The 20,126-nt window shown below is 45.3% G+C and overlaps 2 protein-coding genes across 2 annotated transcripts in view; one reads left to right on the top strand and one right to left on the bottom strand.

The window, feature by feature from the left end:
* The window catches only part of ISCU (iron-sulfur cluster assembly enzyme), a 65,973-nt gene that overhangs the window by 28,426 nt on the left and 17,421 nt on the right, over window positions 1–20,126 (top strand). Inside the window, exons 3-4 of the mRNA XM_069759691.1 lie at window positions 16,763–16,873; window positions 17,257–17,335. Of these exons, the coding sequence (XP_069615792.1) occupies window positions 16,763–16,873; window positions 17,257–17,335 (190 nt within the window). The remainder of the gene's footprint in view (window positions 1–16,762; window positions 16,874–17,256; window positions 17,336–20,126) is intronic.
* On the bottom strand, window positions 785–3,547 carry LOC138671502 (uncharacterized). Its single transcript, XM_069759681.1, has 3 exons — window positions 3,140–3,547; window positions 2,446–2,602; window positions 785–1,905 (listed from the first exon to the last, which is right to left on the bottom strand). The coding sequence occupies exons 1-3, from the start codon at window positions 3,318–3,320 to the stop codon at window positions 927–929; spliced, it is 1,317 nt and encodes a 438-aa protein (XP_069615782.1). The 5' UTR covers window positions 3,321–3,547; the 3' UTR covers window positions 785–926.

Here is a 20,126-nt window from a genome sequence, read left to right as displayed (position 1 = left end):
ATAATTGTAGATATTGGGGCCTATGGACGAACTGGAGACTCTAGGGTCTTCAATTCGTCTATAATGGGTCGGCGGCTAGGTGAAAACCAGTTAGACCTCCCACCACCACAACAACTCCCAGGCTCCACTGCAGAAGCACTGCCTTTTTTTTTTTGTTGGAGATGAGGCCTTCCAACTCACCAGACACGTCATGAGGCCTTATCCCCGGCGCAACCTGGACCACCGTCGGAGGATATTTAATTTGCGCCTTTCTAGGGCGCGCAGACTGGTGGAGTGCACCTTTGGTATTCTGGTGGCCAAATGGCGTGTCCTACAGACTGCCATGCAGCTCAGTGAGGCTACAGTCAATGAAGTAATCAAAGCATCTGTAATTTTGCACAACTATACCCGCATACATGATTGCTTCTCAGATGGTAATGATGAACACATGTTGCGTAGTGTCAGTAGTCCAACACCACATGGCCCACCTCCGCGCCGTCCCCTTTCTGGTATCAAAGTTAGGGATGTTTTGACCAATTATTTTGTTTCTCCTCAGGGTTCTACTCCCTGGCAAGATTATGCTGTTTCTCAGTTGTGATTTTTGTTATTTTAAAGATATGTTTTTGTAATATATTATTATCAACCACTGAAAACGTACTGTGTGTGTTTTTTTCCTTAATTACCATATGTTTCTGTTTTCTGAATATGTGTGTGATGCAAAAATGATTAGTCTACAAACATCAATTGTCTTTTTTGTAAACTTTTTACTAACTTTGCAACCCTTTTTTTTTGGGTTGTTAACCCCATATTTTTGCCATATGGTTTTGAGAAGCCTTTTTTATGGGTTGCTTTATACCAAGGATCCACAACAAAGTGGAAATGTTTTGAAAACACAACATTAACATGGTAGCCAGCTACCAAAACAAAACACAAAAAACAAAACTAAATTACAGATCCCTGTAAGTTGGTGGGGGAGATGTTGGCAGCTCTGGGTCCTGGTCTGGTGGCCTTTGTTGGGCCGATGGCAGTTCATCCTGTGAGGATGCAGTGGCTTGCGGCCCAGAATACTGGCCTTGTCCATATTGGCCAGATGTGTGTTGACCAAAAGCCATTTGGCTCTGGGCATCATGCTGAGGTACAGATTGCCTTGCATCATACCCCAACCCAAAATGGCCATGTTGTCCAAACCCAGGTTGGGACCAGCCAACATCACTGTGTCTGGAGAAGTGGCCATGTTGGGATTGGGGGTTGAAGCCTGCCATTTGGTACTCTAATGGCCTTTGTAGATTTTGGGATGGAAGGGGTTGAAGGGGAGGCATACGTGGAGTAGGTGCAGCAAATCCTGATTGATTTGGCTCCTGTTGAGGGAATTGAAGGCGCAAGAGGTTTGTTTGGCCAAGCTGCCTTCGCTCCAGGTATTCAAAAACCTCATAGGGGTTATTTGGAGGGGTGCTTAAATCAATCAGGATTTGCATACACCCTCTGACACGTAGCCTCACCTCACGGGGAAGGGGTCTAAGGTATCGGGCAAGGCTGCGGGCAAAGGCCTCCTCGCCATCATCTGTGGCTGCCCTGGCCAAATAGTTGAGGACCCCAGCATCAACTTCACTTCTTCTGCCTTCAAGCTCTCTCCTTCGCCGGGATCTCCGTAAAGGCCCAGCTGCCTGTGGGGATGACACCAGTGGGCCTGTAGGGCTGCTGCTGTGCCCATGTTCCACAGGCCTTGGTACATGTGCTGCTGAGGGTGATGGTGCAGCATCTTCATCACTTGCTGCTGCCTGCAGTGATGATGCTGCTGATGGGTCCTCAATGATGGATCCTGATGCAGCCACAGATGGTCCTGCAACCTCTTCCTCCACACTTACAGGATCAATGATAGGGTCTGATTCTGATCCGGTTTCCCTCTCTGTGAGGTTTGACTGTGTTCTGTAAAGAAAACAATAAAATAAAATTTTTATTTTGACATTGTTTAATTAGACATCGGTGTGCAATATTAAAATAAAACAAAAAAAAAACAAAAAACACAACATCTCCTTCTCTACTCCCCTATTATCTCATATTCACACAAGAATATCCAAGATTTGTCTTGTAGAGCCCCACAAATGTAACAAACACTATCACGACACATCATAATGTGGCATACCATTTCAAGCTACACAAAAACCAGGCACAACCACCTCTTCAAACAATAAGATACCATGCAGTAACAACCCATACCACAAAACACTGCCTGAACATCTCTAAACTCGCATACTACATTCTCACCCATCCCTTGTTGAATCTTGGGATGCTTGGCGGCCAGGGTCCTCTCTCCTCCAGGACACTTTTGGAATTTATGCTTGTTTACATTATTGTTGGCACTATATTGACACATCCTTACATGGAACTTGCAATGTCATAACCCTAATCCACAAAAAAAATAAAAATTTAGTTACATTACAAATGTCTAGAGTGGTTTGTACTTACTGCCTAAGATCCATACTGGCATCCAAAAAGGAAAGACGGTCGTAATATATATACTTCCTCTTCTTCAGTGGGGCTGCTGACCCACTCCTAGCCCGCTGCTGTCTTTCCCGCCGGTATTGGTCCCGGATGCTGCGCCATCTTGTCATAACATCATCCACTGCAATTACAAGGGCACAAATAATGTTCTATATCATTCTGAACATAGCTTAGTCCAGTTGTCAGACATATTTGTATTGTTAAAGCAAAAAGTGGCTATAGCACAATAATTTCCATGGTGAGTCAGATGATAAAGGGGTTACATGCAGAGGTCTATATATCGCCCACAGTTAAGAACTTGACAGTATCAGACTGGTAGAGAGGGGAGAGAACCCTGTTCTTGCAAACATACATTAGGTAAGATATGCTAGGATAGGAAAGGAAAATGACTTGTGCTATAATGAGAATAATGCTCAAAAATATCTAAAAATAAGACAAGGGACAACAACCCTCTGGACGGGGTATGAGGCCAAGAAAATATTTAGCAGGGCAAGATCAACATGAACTATGTCCAGAAACACTTTGGCATGTTCCTCAGCTTTAGAAAATGACAAATAAGGCCATAAATGACATATAAAGATAAAAATGATTGCTCAAGTAATCATGTAGGGAAAGCATCTTTTAAAGTTAAATCTTGTGAATACATGAGTGTACTTACATAGACTTGTCTGCTCCGCACGTGGCCGTTGGGCATAATCAGGGAATAGTAGCCCACAGATGGCCCTCCAAGCTGCCTCTTTCCTGGCCCGGTTGGAGTAGTTGGGATCCCTCTGGTCCCATATTTCAGGCCTTTCTTGGACCAGGATGAGGAGCATATCAACATTGATGATGTTTGCCATGCTGCTTGGAACTCTGTGGAGGCGAGCACCAGACTTCCGGGATGTCTGTGTGGCTTTTTGAGCTAATTAGCATGTCTGAGTTTCATGATTGAGGGCTTGGCTCAATTCCTTGCACCTGGCGATGTCTGGAGATGTCTGGCGTATTTTACGCAAGTCACACTGTTGGTCCGTGTGTAATCCGTATATTTCTCGCCCCCATAGACTTTCATTGGCGATTTTTTTGCGCAATACGGTGACAAACGCAGCATGCTGCGATTTTCTACGACCGTATAATACGGAACCGTAAAATACGGCAGATAGAAGCTTGGCCATAGAGATGCATTGTACCGTGTGCAATCCGTATTTTCTGCACCTCTCTTACGTCCGTAAAACTCGTGAGTGTGAAGCCGGCCTAAGGGTGGCAATACTTTTGTCTGGCCCATTTTTGGAGTTTTGTGTGAAATCATCAATGTTTTGCTTTTTGCTTCATTCTCTTTTGTGTTTTTTCATTTAAGACAAATTAAATGAAGATAATAATACCAAAGAATTCGTGTTTGCAATCATTTTCGGGAAGAAACAGAGTATTATCTTACAGAATTGCAGGGGTGTCAATACTTTTGGATAGAGATAGATAGATATATCTATATATCTATATCACACACACACACCACACACCACACACCACACACCACACACACACACACACACACACACACACACACACGGTGCTGGGGGCCTGGGCAGCTGCTGAAGCATATACAGGTGCTGGGGGTCTGGGGTTTGCTGAAGCATATACAGGTGCTGGGGGCCTGGGGTTTGCTGAAGCATATACAGGTGCTGGGGGCCTGGGGTCTGCTGACGTCTATACAGGTGCTGGGGGCCTGTGGTCTGCTGACGTCTATACAGGTGCTGGGGGTCTGCTGACGTATATACAGGTGCTGGGGATCTGGGGTCTGCTGAGGTATATACACTGTGACTGCACAGTACTGCTCCTCCTGTATATATACACTGCACAGTACCGCTCCTCCTGTCCTGTATATATTCACTGATGCAATGCAAGGCTTGTGCATCGCACTCGCATAATTGGCATATAAGGGGTTGACTTATATAAAGCCCCTCTGCTGTATGGTATTGTAGAATTTACAATAGCTATCACTCATGTAAGAAGTGAAATCTGGCATTGTACTATACCTATATTTCTCTGCTGTATCTGTGCATCATGAATCGTGGTATGTGTTTATATGTGTTTAAAGGGGGGGCCCACTGAGACTTTCGCCCAGGGCCCTCAAAAACCTGGAGCCGGCCCTGATCTGAGGACACCAATTTTGATAAAGTGGAAGCTCTCACACTGTTAACCATTTATAATGATGCAGTCACTATTTACAGCAGCATCTAAGGGGTTAAACAGATTTGGATGGTGCAAACACTGATCTTGGCTGATACAGCAAGTTGTCAGCTATAGTGTACAGCTAACAGCTGCTGGATTGTCACCTGTATGGGGAGGCAATTCTCTTATATCTCAGGTCAGTTAAAAGACGTATTGGCTGTCATTAAGGGGTTAATCAGATTTTTATTTTTGAAGGATAATACCAGACTTGTGTGGGGTTTTTTTTAGGGAGAGTTTCATGTGTCAAGTTGTGTTGAGTTGCTTGTGGCGTCATGCATATAGCGGCTTTTGTGAGATGAGTTTTGTGTGGCGACATGCGTGTACAACTTTTTGTGTGTCGAGTTGTATGTGACAGGTTAGTGTAGCAAGTTGTGTGCAGCAAGTTTTGCACATGGCGAGTTTTATGTGTGGTGCGTTTTTTGTGTATGTGCAAGTTTTGTGTGAGGCAATATTTGCATGTGTTGCAACTTTTGTGCATGTGGCAATTTTTCCGCGTGTGCAAGTTTTGCGTGTGGCGAGTTTTCCATGAGGTGAGTTTTGCACGTTGTGGTGAGTTTTGCGTGAGTCTAGTTTTGCATGTGGCGAATTTTGCGCGTGGCGAGTTTTGAGTGGCGACTTTTGTGTTTTGACTTTTATGTGGCGAGGTTGGTGTATGTGTGGTGAGATGTAACATAGTAACATAGTAACATAGTTAGTAAGGCCGAAAAAAGACATTTGTCCATCCAGTTCAGCCTATATTCCATCATAATAAATACCCAGATCTACGTCCTTCTACAGAACCTAATAATTGTATGATACAATATTGTTCTGCTCCAGGAAGACATCCAGGCCTCTCTTGAACCCCTCGACTGAGTTCGCCATCACCACCTCCTCAGGCAAGCAATTCCAGATTCTCACTGCCCTAACAGTAAAGAATCCTCTTCTATGTTGGTGGAAAAACCTTCTCTCCTCCAGACGCAAAGAATGCCCCCTTGTGCCCGTCACCTTCCTTGGTATAAACAGATCCTCAGCGAGATATTTGTATTGTCCCCTTATATACTTATACATGGTTATTAGATCGCCCCTCAGTCGTCTTTTTTCTAGACTAAATAATCCTAATTTCGCTAATCTATCTGGGTATTGTAGTTCTCCCATCCCCTTTATTAATTTTGTTGCCCTCCTTTGTACTCTCTCTAGTTCCATTATATCCTTCCTGAGCACCGGTGCCCAAAACTGGACACAGTACTCCATGTGCGGTCTAACTAGGGATTTGTACAGAGGCAGTATAATGCTCTCATCATGTGTATCCAGACCTCTTTTAATGCACCCCATGATCCTGTTTGCCTTGGCAGCTGCTGCCTGGCACTGGCTGCTCCAGGTAAGTTTATCATTAACTAGGATCCCCAAGTCCTTCTCCCTGTCAGATTTACCCAGTGGTTTCCCGTTCAGTGTGTAATGGTGATATTGATTCCTTCTTCCCATGTGTATAACCTTACATTTATCATTGTTAAACCTCATCTGCCACCTTTCAGTCCAAGTTTCCAACTTATCCAGATCCATCTGTAGCAGAATACTATCTTCTCTTGTATTAACTGCTTTACATAGTTTTGTATCATCTGCAAATATCGATATTTTACTGTGTAAACCTTCTACCAGATCATTAATGAATATGTTGAAGAGAACAGGTCCCAATACTGACCCCTGCGGTACCCCACTGGTCACAGCGACCCAGTTAGAGACTATACCATTTATAACCACCCTCTGCTTTCTATCACTAAGCCAGTTACTAACCCATTTACACACATTTTCCCCCAGACCAAGCATTCTCATTTTGTGTACCAACCTCTTGTGCGGCACGGTATCAAACGCTTTGGAAAAATCGAGATATACCACGTCCAATGACTCACCGTGGTCCAGTCTATAGCTTACCTCTTCATAAAAACTGATTAGATTGGTTTGACAGGAGCGATTTCTCATAAACCCATGCTGATATGGAGTTAAACAGTTATTCTCATTGAGATAATCCAGAATAACATCCCTCAGAAACCCTTCAAATATTTTACCAACAATAGAGGTTAGACTTACTGGCCTATAATTTCCAGGTTCACTTTTAGAGCCCTTTTTGAATATTGGCACCACATTTGCTATGCGCCAGTCCTGCGGAACAGACCCTGTCGCTATAGAGTCACTAAAAATAAGAAATAATGGTTTATCTATTACATTACTTAGTTCTCTTAGTACTCGTGGGTGTATGCCATCCGGACCCGGAGATTTATCTATTTTAATCTTATTTAGCCGGTTTCGCACCTCTTCTTGGGTTAGATTGGTGACCCTTAATATAGGGTTTTCATTGTTTCTTGGGATTTCACCTAGCATTTCATTTTCCACCGTGAATACCGTGGAGAAGAAGGTGTTTAATATGTTAGCTTTTTCCTCGTCATCTACAACTATTCTTTCCTCACTATTTTTTAAGGGGCCTACATTTTCAGTTTTTATTCTTTTACTATTGATATAGTTGAAGAACAGTTTGGGATTAGTTTTACTCTCCTTAGCAATGTGCTTCTCTGTTTCCTTTTTGGCAGCTTTAATTAGTTTTTTAGATAAAGTATTTTTCTCCCTATAGTTTTTTAGAGCTTCAATGGTGCCATCCTGCTTTAGTAGTGCAAATGCTTTCTTTTTACTGTTAATTGCCTGTCTTACTTCTTTGTTTAGCCACATTGGGTTTTTCCTATTTCTAGTCCTTTTATTCCCACAAGGTATAAACCGCTTACACTGCCTATTTAGGATGTTCTTAAACATTTCCCATTTATTATCTGTATTCTCATTTCTGAGGATATTGTCCCAGTCTACCAGATTAAGGGCATCTCTAAGCTGGTCAAACTTTGCCTTCCTAAAGTTCAGTGTTTTTGTGACTCCCTGACAAGTCCCCCTAGTGAAAGACAGGTGAAACTGCACAATATTGTGGTCGCTATTTCCTAAATGCCCAACCACCTGCAGATTTGTTATTCTGTCAGGTCTATTAGATAGTATTAGGTCTAAAAGTGCTGCTCCTCTGGTTGGATTCTGCACCAATTGTGAAAGATAATTTTTCTTGGTTATTAGCAGAAACCTGTTGCCTTTATGGGTTTCACAGGTTTCTGTTTCCCAGTTAATATCCGGGTAGTTAAAGTCCCCCATAACCAGGACCTCATTATGGGTTGCAGCTTCATCTATCTGCTTTAGAAGTAGACTTTCCATGGTTTCTGTTATATTTGGGGGTTTGTAACAGACCCCAATGAGAATTTTGTTACCATTTTTCCCTCCATGAATTTCGACCCATATGGACTCGACATCCTCATTCCCTTCGCTAATATCCTCCCTTAAAGTGGACTTTAGACAAGACTTTACATAGAGACAAACCCCTCCTCCTCTCCGATTTTTACGATCCTTTCTAAACAGACTGTAACCCTGTAAGTTAACTGCCCAGTCATAGCTTTCATCTAACCATGTCTCGGTTATTCCCACTATGTCAAAGTTACCTGTAGATATTTCTGCTTCTAGTTCTTCCATCTTGTTTGTCAGGCTTCTGGCGTTTGCGAGCATGCAGTTTAGAGGATTTTGTTTTGTTCCAATCTCCTCACTGTGGATTGTTTTAGAAATGTTCTTACCTCCCTTCTGAGTATGTTTTCCTGGGTCGTCTTTGTTCGAGTCTAATGTTTTTCTTCCCGTCCCCTCTTCTTCTAGTTTAACGCCCTCCTGATGAGTGTAGCGAGTCTTCTGGCGAATGTGTGTTTCCCAGGTTTGTTGAGGTGTAGTCCGTCTCTGGCGAGGAGTCCATCATACCAGTAATTCACACCGTGGTCCAGGAATCCAAATCCTTGTTGTCTGCACCATCGTCTTAGCCAGTTGTTTGCATCAAGGATCCTGTTCCATCTCCTGGTGCCATGCCCGTCTACTGGAAGGATAGAAGAAAAAACTACCTGTGCATCCAGTTCCTTTACTTTCTTCCCCAACTCTTCAAAGTCCTTGCAGATTGTCGGTAGGTCCTTCCTTGCCGTGTCATTGGTGCCAATATGTATCAGAAGAAATGGGTGGACGTCCTTGGAGCTGAAGAGCTTTGGTATCCTATCGGTCACATCCTTGATCATCGCACCTGGAAGGCAGCATACTTCTCTTGCAGTTATGTCCGGTCTGCAGATGGCTGCTTCGGTGCCTCTCAGTAGTGAGTCTCCCACCACCACCACTCTTCGTTGCTTCTTGGCTGTACTTTTTGCTGTCACTTGTTGCTGTGTGCCCTTTTCTTTTTTGCTTGCTGGTATTGCTTCATTCTTAGGTGTGCCATCTTCATCCTCTACAAAGATTTGATATCGGTTCTTCAGTTGTGTGGTTGGTGATTTCTCCATGGTCTTCTTGCTTCTTTTGGTCACATGCTTCCACTCATCTGCTTTTGGAGGTTCTCTGACACTTTTTGCACCTTCTGTGACCAGTAGAGATGCTTCTGTTCTGTCTAGAAAGTCTTCATTCTCTTTGATGAGTTTCAAAGTTGCTATTCTTTCTTCCAGACCCCGCACCTTTTCTTCTAAAAGGGCCACTAGTCTACACTTCTGACAGGTGAAATTGGATTCTTCTTCTGGTCGATCTGTGAACATGTAGCACATGCTGCAGCTCACCATGTAGGTTGTCACATCTGCCATGTTGCTCCTAGATCCTGCTGACTTGCTGTGTGTTTTCCTTCTTGTGTAATCTACTCACTCAGCCAAGCTCTCTTGCAATAATGTCCTACAGGCAAAAATTCGCGCGCCGTAAGGCGCGCGGTTTGGTGATGCTTTCGAAGCAGCTGGTCCCGGCTGTACCCAACGATCTTCTAGCTTAGGGAGACTTCGCTTCTCCCAGAAGGCACCTGGAATATGCAAATTAGCCTCCTGAAGCTTGAATCCCTGGTTTGGTGATGCTTTCGAAGCAGCTGGTCCCGGCTGTACCCAACGATCTTCTAGCTTAGGGAGACTTCGCTTCTCCCAGAAGGCACCTGGAATATGCAAATTAGCCTCCTGAAGCTTGAATCCCTGGTTTGGTGATGCTTTCGAAGCAGCTGGTCCCGGCTGTACCCAACGATCTTCTAGCTTAGGGAGACTTCGCTTCTCCCAGAAGGCACCTGGAATATGCAAATTAGCCTCCTGAAGCTTGAATCCCTGGTTTGGTGATGCTTTCGAAGCAGCTGGTCCCGGCTGTACCCAACGATCTTCTAGCTTAGGGAGACTTCGCTTCTCCCAGAAGGCACCTGGAATATGCAAATTAGCCTCCTGAAGCTTGAATCCCTGGTTTGGTGATGCTTTCGAAGCAGCTGGTCCCGGCTGTACCCAACGATCTTCTAGCTTAGGGAGACTTCGCTTCTCCCAGAAGGCACCTGGAATATGCAAATTAGCCTCCTGAAGCTTGAATCCCTGGTTTGGTGATGCTTTCGAAGCAGCTGGTCCCGGCTGTACCCAACGATCTTCTAGCTTAGGGAGACTTCGCTTCTCCCAGAAGGCACCTGGAATATGCAAATTAGCCTCCTGAAGCTTGAATCCCTGGTTTGGTGATGCTTTCGAAGCAGCTGGTCCCGGCTGTACCCAACGATCTTCTAGCTTAGGGAGACTTCGCTTCTCCCAGAAGGCACCTGGAATATGCAAATTAGCCTCCTGAAGCTTGAATCCCTGGTTTGGTGATGCTTTCGAAGCAGCTGGTCCCGGCTGTACCCAACGATCTTCTAGCTTAGGGAGACTTCGCTTCTCCCAGAAGGCACCTGGAATATGCAAATTAGCCTCCTGAAGCTTGAATCCCTGGTTTGGTGATGCTTTCGAAGCAGCTGGTCCCGGCTGTACCCAACGATCTTCTAGCTTAGGGAGACTTCGCTTCTCCCAGAAGGCACCTGGAATATGCAAATTAGCCTCCTGAAGCTTGAATCCCTGGTTTGGTGATGCTTTCGAAGCAGCTGGTCCCGGCTGTACCCAACGATCTTCTAGCTTAGGGAGACTTCGCTTCTCCCAGAAGGCACCTGGAATATGCAAATTAGCCTCCTGAAGCTTGAATCCCTGGTTTGGTGATGCTTTCGAAGCAGCTGGTCCCGGCTGTACCCAACGATCTTCTAGCTTAGGGAGACTTCGCTTCTCCCAGAAGGCACCTGGAATATGCAAATTAGCCTCCTGAAGCTTGAATCCCTGGTTTGGTGATGCTTTCGAAGCAGCTGGTCCCGGCTGTACCCAACGATCTTCTAGCTTAGGGAGACTTCGCTTCTCCCAGAAGGCACCTGGAATATGCAAATTAGCCTCCTGAAGCTTGAATCCCTGGTTTGGTGATGCTTTCGAAGCAGCTGGTCCCGGCTGTACCCAACGATCTTCTAGCTTAGGGAGACTTCGCTTCTCCCAGAAGGCACCTGGAATATGCAAATTAGCCTCCTGAAGCTTGAATCCCTGGTTTGGTGATGCTTTCGAAGCAGCTGGTCCCGGCTGTACCCAACGATCTTCTAGCTTAGGGAGACTTCGCTTCTCCCAGAAGGCACCTGGAATATGCAAATTAGCCTCCTGAAGCTTGAATCCCTGGTTTGGTGATGCTTTCGAAGCAGCTGGTCCCGGCTGTACCCAACGATCTTCTAGCTTAGGGAGACTTCGCTTCTCCCAGAAGGCACCTGGAATATGCAAATTAGCCTCCTGAAGCTTGAATCCCTGGTTTGGTGATGCTTTCGAAGCAGCTGGTCCCGGCTGTACCCAACGATCTTCTAGCTTAGGGAGACTTCGCTTCTCCCAGAAGGCACCTGGAATATGCAAATTAGCCTCCTGAAGCTTGAATCCCTGGTTTGGTGATGCTTTCGAAGCAGCTGGTCCCGGCTGTACCCAACGATCTTCTAGCTTAGGGAGACTTCGCTTCTCCCAGAAGGCACCTGGAATATGCAAATTAGCCTCCTGAAGCTTGAATCCCTGGTTTGGTGATGCTTTCGAAGCAGCTGGTCCCGGCTGTACCCAACGATCTTCTAGCTTAGGGAGACTTCGCTTCTCCCAGAAGGCACCTGGAATATGCAAATTAGCCTCCTGAAGCTTGAATCCCTGGTTTGGTGATGCTTTCGAAGCAGCTGGTCCCGGCTGTACCCAACGATCTTCTAGCTTAGGGAGACTTCGCTTCTCCCAGAAGGCACCTGGAATATGCAAATTAGCCTCCTGAAGCTTGAATCCCTGGTTTGGTGATGCTTTCGAAGCAGCTGGTCCCGGCTGTACCCAACGATCTTCTAGCTTAGGGAGACTTCGCTTCTCCCAGAAGGCACCTGGAATATGCAAATTAGCCTCCTGAAGCTTGAATCCCTGGTTTGGTGATGCTTTCGAAGCAGCTGGTCCCGGCTGTACCCAACGATCTTCTAGCTTAGGGAGACTTCGCTTCTCCCAGAAGGCACCTGGAATATGCAAATTAGCCTCCTGAAGCTTGAATCCCTGGTTTGGTGATGCTTTCGAAGCAGCTGGTCCCGGCTGTACCCAACGATCTTCTAGCTTAGGGAGACTTCGCTTCTCCCAGAAGGCACCTGGAATATGCAAATTAGCCTCCTGAAGCTTGAATCCCTGGTTTGGTGATGCTTTCGAAGCAGCTGGTCCCGGCTGTACCCAACGATCTTCTAGCTTAGGGAGACTTCGCTTCTCCCAGAAGGCACCTGGAATATGCAAATTAGCCTCCTGAAGCTTGAATCCCTGGTTTGGTGATGCTTTCGAAGCAGCTGGTCCCGGCTGTACCCAACGATCTTCTAGCTTAGGGAGACTTCGCTTCTCCCAGAAGGCACCTGGAATATGCAAATTAGCCTCCTGAAGCTTGAATCCCTGGTTTGGTGATGCTTTCGAAGCAGCTGGTCCCGGCTGTACCCAACGATCTTCTAGCTTAGGGAGACTTCGCTTCTCCCAGAAGGCACCTGGAATATGCAAATTAGCCTCCTGAAGCTTGAATCCCTGGTTTGGTGATGCTTTCGAAGCAGCTGGTCCCGGCTGTACCCAACGATCTTCTAGCTTAGGGAGACTTCGCTTCTCCCAGAAGGCACCTGGAATATGCAAATTAGCCTCCTGAAGCTTGAATCCCTGGTTTGGTGATGCTTTCGAAGCAGCTGGTCCCGGCTGTACCCAACGATCTTCTAGCTTAGGGAGACTTCGCTTCTCCCAGAAGGCACCTGGAATATGCAAATTAGCCTCCTGAAGCTTGAATCCCTGGTTTGGTGATGCTTTCGAAGCAGCTGGTCCCGGCTGTACCCAACGATCTTCTAGCTTAGGGAGACTTCGCTTCTCCCAGAAGGCACCTGGAATATGCAAATTAGCCTCCTGAAGCTTGAATCCCTGGTTTGGTGATGCTTTCGAAGCAGCTGGTCCCGGCTGTACCCAACGATCTTCTAGCTTAGGGAGACTTCGCTTCTCCCAGAAGGCACCTGGAATATGCAAATTAGCCTCCTGAAGCTTGAATCCCTGGTTTGGTGATGCTTTCGAAGCAGCTGGTCCCGGCTGTACCCAACGATCTTCTAGCTTAGGGAGACTTCGCTTCTCCCAGAAGGCACCTGGAATATGCAAATTAGCCTCCTGAAGCTTGAATCCCTGGTTTGGTGATGCTTTCGAAGCAGCTGGTCCCGGCTGTACCCAACGATCCTCTAGCTTAGGGAGACTTCGCTTCTCCCAGAAGGCACCTGGAATATGCAAATTAGCCTCCTGAAGCTTGAATCCCTGGTTTGGTGATGCTTTCGAAGCAGCTGGTCCCGGCTGTACCCAACGATCTTCTAGCTTAGGGAGACTTCGCTTCTCCCAGAAGGCACCTGGAATATGCAAATTAGCCTCCTGAAGCTTGAATCCCTGGTTTGGTGATGCTTTCGAAGCAGCTGGTCCCGGCTGTACCCAACGATCTTCTAGCTTAGGGAGACTTCGCTTCTCCCAGACTTCGCTTCTCCCAGAAGGCACCTGGAATATGCAAATTAGCCTCCTGAAGCTTGAATCCCTGGTTTGGTGATGCTTTCGAAGCAGCTGGTCCCGGCTGTACCCAACGATCTTCTAGCTTAGGGAGACTTCGCTTCTCCCAGAAGGCACCTGGAATATGCAAATTAGCCTCCTGAAGCTTGAATCCCTGGTTTGGTGATGCTTTCGAAGCAGCTGGTCCCGGCTGTACCCAACGATCTTCTAGCTTAGGGAGACTTCGCTTCTCCCAGACTTCGCTTCTCCCAGAAGGCACCTGGAATATGCAAATTAGCCTCCTGAAGCTTGAATCCCTGGTTTGGTGATGCTTTCGAAGCAGCTGGTCCCGGCTGTACCCAACGATCTTCTAGCTTAGGGAGACTTCGCTTCTCCCAGAAGGCACCTGGAATATGCAAATTAGCCTCCTGAAGCTTGAATCCCTGGTTTGGTGATGCTTTCGAAGCAGCTGGTCCCGGCTGTACCCAACGATCTTCTAGCTTAGGGAGACTTCGCTTCTCCCAGAAGGCACCTGGAATATGCAAATTAGCCTCCTGAAGCTTGAATCCCTGGTTTGGTGATGCTTTCGAAGCAGCTGGTCCCGGCTGTACCCAACGATCTTCTAGCTTAGGGAGACTTCGCTTCTCCCAGAAGGCACCTGGAATATGCAAATTAGCCTCCTGAAGCTTGAATCCCTGGTTTGGTGATGCTTTCGAAGCAGCTGGTCCCGGCTGTACCCAACGATCTTCTAGCTTAGGGAGACTTCGCTTCTCCCAGAAGGCACCTGGAATATGCAAATTAGCCTCCTGAAGCTTGAATCCCTGGTTTGGTGATGCTTTCGAAGCAGCTGGTCCCGGCTGTACCCAACGATCTTCTAGCTTAGGGAGACTTCGCTTCTCCCAGACTTCGCTTCTCCCAGAAGGCACCTGGAATATGCAAATTAGCCTCCTGAAGCTTGAATCCCTGGTTTGGTGATGCTTTCGAAGCAGCTGGTCCCGGCTGTACCCAACGATCTTCTAGCTTAGGGAGACTTCGCTTCTCCCAGAAGGCACCTGGAATATGCAAATTAGCCTCCTGAAGCTTGAATCCCTGGTTTGGTGATGCTTTCGAAGCAGCTGGTCCCGGCTGTACCCAACGATCTTCTAGCTTAGGGAGACTTCGCTTCTCCCAGACTTCGCTTCTCCCAGAAGGCACCTGGAATATGCAAATTAGCCTCCTGAAGCTTGAATCCCTGGTTTGGTGATGCTTTCGAAGCAGCTGGTCCCGGCTGTACCCAACGATCTTCTAGCTTAGGGAGACTTCGCTTCTCCCAGAAGGCACCTGGAGTATGCAAATTAGCCTCCTGAAGCTTGAATCCCTGGTTTGGTGATGCTTTCGAAGCAGCTGGTCCCGGCTGTACCCAACGATCTTCTAGCTTAGGGAGACTTCGCTTCTCCCAGAAGGCACCTGGAATATGCAAATTAGCCTCCTGAAGCTTGAATCCCTGGTTTGGTGATGCTTTCGAAGCAGCTGGTCCCGGCTGTACCCAACGATCTTCTAGCTTAGGGAGACTTCGCTTCTCCCAGAAGGCACCTGGAATATGCAAATTAGCCTCCTGAAGCTTGAATCCCTGGTTTGGTGATGCTTTCGAAGCAGCTGGTCCCGGCTGTACCCAACGATCTTCTAGCTTAGGGAGACTTCGCTTCTCCCAGAAGGCACCTGGAATATGCAAATTAGCCTCCTGAAGCTTGAATCCCTGGTTTGGTGATGCTTTCGAAGCAGCTGGTCCCGGCTGTACCCAACGATCTTCTAGCTTAGGGAGACTTCGCTTCTCCCAGACTTCGCTTCTCCCAGAAGGCACCTGGAATATGCAAATTAGCCTCCTGAAGCTTGAATCCCTGGTTTGGTGATGCTTTCGAAGCAGCTGGTCCCGGCTGTACCCAACGATCTTCTAGCTTAGGGAGACTTCGCTTCTCCCAGAAGGCACCTGGAATATGCAAATTAGCCTCCTGAAGCTTGAATCCCTGGTTTGGTGATGCTTTCGAAGCAGCTGGTCCCGGCTGTACCCAACGATCTTCTAGCTTAGGGAGACTTCGCTTCTCCCAGAAGGCACCTGGAATATGCAAATTAGCCTCCTGAAGCTTGAATCCCTGGTTTGGTGATGCTTTCGAAGCAGCTGGTCCCGGCTGTACCCAACGATCTTCTAGCTTAGGGAGACTTCGCTTCTCCCAGACTTCGCTTCTCCCAGAAGGCACCTGGAATATGCAAATTAGCCTCCTGAAGCTTGAATCCCTGGTTTGGTGATGCTTTCGAAGCAGCTGGTCCCGGCTGTACCCAACGATCTTCTAGCTTAGGGAGACTTCGCTTCTCCCAGAAGGCACCTGGAATATGCAAATTAGCCTCCTGAAGCTTGAATCCCTGGTTTGCTGTATGCTGAGGGTGGTATGTGTTCAAGCATGTGGTAGTGTGTGGCGCATTTTGTGTGTGTGTTCATATCCCCGTGTGTGGTGAGTATCCCATGTCGGGGCCCCATCTTAGCAACTGTATGGTATATACTCTTTGGCGCCATCGCTCTCACTCTTTTAAGTCCCCCTTGTTCACATCTGGCAGTTGTCAATTTGCCTCCAACACTTTCCTTTCACTTTTTCCCCAAGTGTAGATAGGGGCAAAATTGTTTGGTGAATTGGAACGCGCAGGGTTAAAATTTCGCCTCACAACATAGCCTATGACGCTCTCGGGGTCCAGACGTGTGACTGTGCAAAATTCTGTGGCTGTAGCTGCGACGGTGCAGATGCCAATCCCGGACACACACGCATGCGCATACACGCGTGCACATACACACGCGTGCACATACACACGCATGCACGCACACGCATGCACGCGCGTACGCACACACGCGCGCGCATACACGCACATTCAGCTTTATTTATTAGATATTAGTGTCACTTTATGATTGTACTTGTGTATAATTTTTAGGCTGCACCTGTCTGCAATATTTGGGTTACCTTTCATTTTGTGGGTCAGTACAAATGTATAACGTTATTGTTTTCTACAATTTTTACTTTTAAAACCTTTTTAATTTTACCGATGGATCTGAGTGAGGGTTTTTTTTTTTACCTGAATTAGTTGGTTTTAATTGGTGCGTATTACTTTTCAACGTTGTTACTTTTCAGAAGAGATAACTTGTGTTCGTCATCTTGCAGATTGAAGTGGATGCAAATGGGAAAATTGTTGATGCCAGATTCAAAACATTTGGCTGTGGTTCTGCAATTGCTTCCAGCTCTCTGGCTACAGAATGGGTGAAGGGCAAAACGGTAAAAATTATTGGCTTATTTTACATTTTCCTTTTGTATGGTTTAGGGCTGTCCACTCCCCTCCCTCCTTGGATAGTCACTAGGGATGAGCGAATAACTTCGGATAACTCCTTATCCGAATAGCTGCATCGACGGATACCTGGAGCGCTCCCGATAATCAGGTGTTTGGCGCCGCAGCTGCTTGTGTCACGGCTGTGTGACTGTCACAACACATGCATGGAGACCCTGTTAGTTGGGAGCACTCCAGGTATCCGGGTTCCCGATGCAGCTATTCGGATAAGGAGTTATTTGCTCATCCCTAATAGTCACATCTTATTAGTGAATGTAATGAAGGAAAACAAATTTGCTAATGTTCTTGTCAGTAATATTGTATCCTTTCATAGGTTGATGAGGCAATGACCATCAAGAATACTGATATTGCCAAAGAGCTCTGCCTTCCACCAGTGAAGCTACATTGTTCTAGTAAGTATTTTATCACCATGCCTGTGGGGGTACTGGGTGGCAGACGACATGCTAGTCTACTTTTTTATCCAATATGCATTCTAATACTCTTTTATAATGGTTGACTGGCCTAAAATGTCAAGGCTTATTTCAGTTTTATCAAATGCTGTTTCTTTCTATTCTCAATTCCCTGATTTCAAGATCTCTTACTCATGCAGACGGGACTTAGACTATGTTCACACACACAGCATTTTTGCTGCTTTTTTCCCCTGCAGCCAAAACCTGCTCTTTTGGCAGTAAAAATGCTATGTTCAAAACACGTTTTTGACGTGTAAAATATAACAGAAAAGGACGGCACTAGAGCGGCAAAATATCAGACGTTTTCATTAACCATGCTGGATCCAATTCAGGACGTGAGTAGGCACGTAGTTTGTAACAGCAATTAAAGGGTGGTGCACAACCATAAACAGAAGTGTACTGACAATCCACTTGCATAGAGAAAAGAAAGAGGCGGCACTCACCCCGATGTTGCTTGAAGGTGATGTTCTTTATTCAATACATGAATACATGAACACAAGGCAGAGGGCCGGCTGGTGACAGATCAGGTGCGGGAAGGAGGTGAGGGACTTTTCGTTTTTGACGTGTGTTTTGTCACATTTTTTGCTTCATGCCATTGCCATTACTTTGTTATATTTCCATCAATATAGCTGTATGAGTTCTTGCGGGATGAGTTGCACTTTTGACTAACACCATTGATTTTACCTTATAATGTACTGGAAAATGCAATTCCAAAATTGAGGATTTTTTTTAAATTTACCATGTTCACTATATGGTAAAATTGCCAATATGAATCCTCAAGTCAGTACGACTATGCAGATGCCAAACAGGTATATTTTTATTTTAGTGGTGAAAAAAAAATGTGAAATTTGTATGAAAAACAAATTTTTGCATTTGTCGCCATTTTCGGAGACCTGTAGTGCTTCCATTTTTCAGGATCTGGGGCTTATTTTTTTGGTCCCTGACCTGATGTATTTATTGATAACATATTAGGCTGGATGCAACATTTTGATTGCCTTTCATTGCAATGTTATGGCAGCCACAAAAAACATAATTCTGGCTTTGATTTTTTTTTTTCTCGCTTTACGCTGTTTACCAGTTGTATTAATTTTATATTTCGATCTGACACTTCTGAATGCAACAATACAAAAATGTTGTTTTTTTTTTATTATTTTTTTTTATTTTTTTTATTTTAAATGGGGCAAAAAGGGGGAAGTTTGAACTTTTTTTTTTTTTTCCCTTGTTTACCTTATTTAACCCCTTTACCCCCAAGGGTGGTTTGCACGTTAATGACCAGGCCAATTTTTACAATTCTGACCACTGTCCCTTTATGAGGTTATAACTCCGAAACGCTTCAACGGATCCTGGTGATTCTGACATTGTTTTCTCGTGACATATTGTACTTCATGATAGTGGTAAAATTTCTTTGATAGTACCTGCGTTTATTTGTGAAAAAAACGGAAATTTGGCGAAAATTTTGAAAATTTCGCAATTTTCAAACTTTGAATTTTTATGCAATTAAATCACAGAGATATGTCACACAAAATACTTAATAAGTAACATTTCCCACATGTCTCCTTTACATCAGCATAATTTTGGAACCAATTTTTTTTTTTGTTAGGGAGTTATAAGGGTTAAAAGTTGACCAGCAATTTCTCATTTTTACAACACCATTTTTTTTTAGGGCCCACGTCTCATTTGAAGTCATTTTGAGGGGTCTATATGATAGAAAATGCCCAAGTGTGACACCATTCTAAAAACTGCACCCCTCAAGGTGCTCAAAACCACATTCAAGAAGTTTATTAACCCTTCAGGTGTTTAATAGGAATTTTTGGAATGTTTAAATAAAAATGAACATTTAACTTTTTTACACAAAAAATTTACTTCAGCTCCAATTTGTTTTATTTTACCAAGGGTAACAGGAGAAATTGGACCCAAAAAGTTGTTGTCCAATTTGTCCTGAGTACGCTGATACCCCATATGTGGCAGTAAACCACTGTTTGGGCGCATGGGAGAGCTCGGAAGGGAAGGAGCGCTATTTGACTTTTCAATGCAAAATTGACAGGAATTGAGATGGGACGCCATGTTGCGTTTGGAGAGCCACTGATGTGCCTAAACATTGAAACCCCCCACAAGTGACACCATTTTGGAAAGTAGACCCCCTAAGGAACTTATCTAGAGGTGTGGTGAGCACTTTGACCCACCAAGTGCTTCACAGAAGTTTATAATGCAGAACCGTAAAAATAAAAAATCATATTTTTTCACAAAAATTATATTTTTGCCCCCAATTTTTTATTTTTCCAAGGGTAAGAGAAGAAATTGGACCTCAAAGGTTGTTGTCCAATTTGTCCTGAGTACGCTGATACCCCATATGTGGCAGTAAACCACTGTTTGGGCGCATGGGAGAGCTCGGAAGGGAAGGAGCGCAGTTTGACTTTTCAATGCAAAATTGACAGAAATTGAGATGGGACGCCATGTTGCGTTTGGAGAGCCACTGATGTGCCTAAACATTGAAACCCCCCACAAGTGACACCATTTTGGAAAGTAGACCCCCTAAGGAACTTATCTAGAGGTGTGGTGAGCACTTTGACCCACCAAGTGCTTCACAGAAGTTTATAATGCAGAACCGTAAAAATAAAAAATCATATTTTTTCACAAAAATTATATTTTTGCCCCCAATTTTTTATTTTTCCAAGGGTAAGAGAAGAAATTGGACCTCAAAAGTTGTTGTCCAATTTGTCCCGAGTACGCTGAT

Source organism: Ranitomeya imitator, chromosome 1, assembly GCF_032444005.1.
Source record: "Ranitomeya imitator isolate aRanImi1 chromosome 1, aRanImi1.pri, whole genome shotgun sequence".
Classification (NCBI taxonomy): Eukaryota; Metazoa; Chordata; class Amphibia; order Anura; family Dendrobatidae; genus Ranitomeya; species Ranitomeya imitator.
This window is presented reverse-complemented; position numbering and strand designations above follow the sequence as displayed.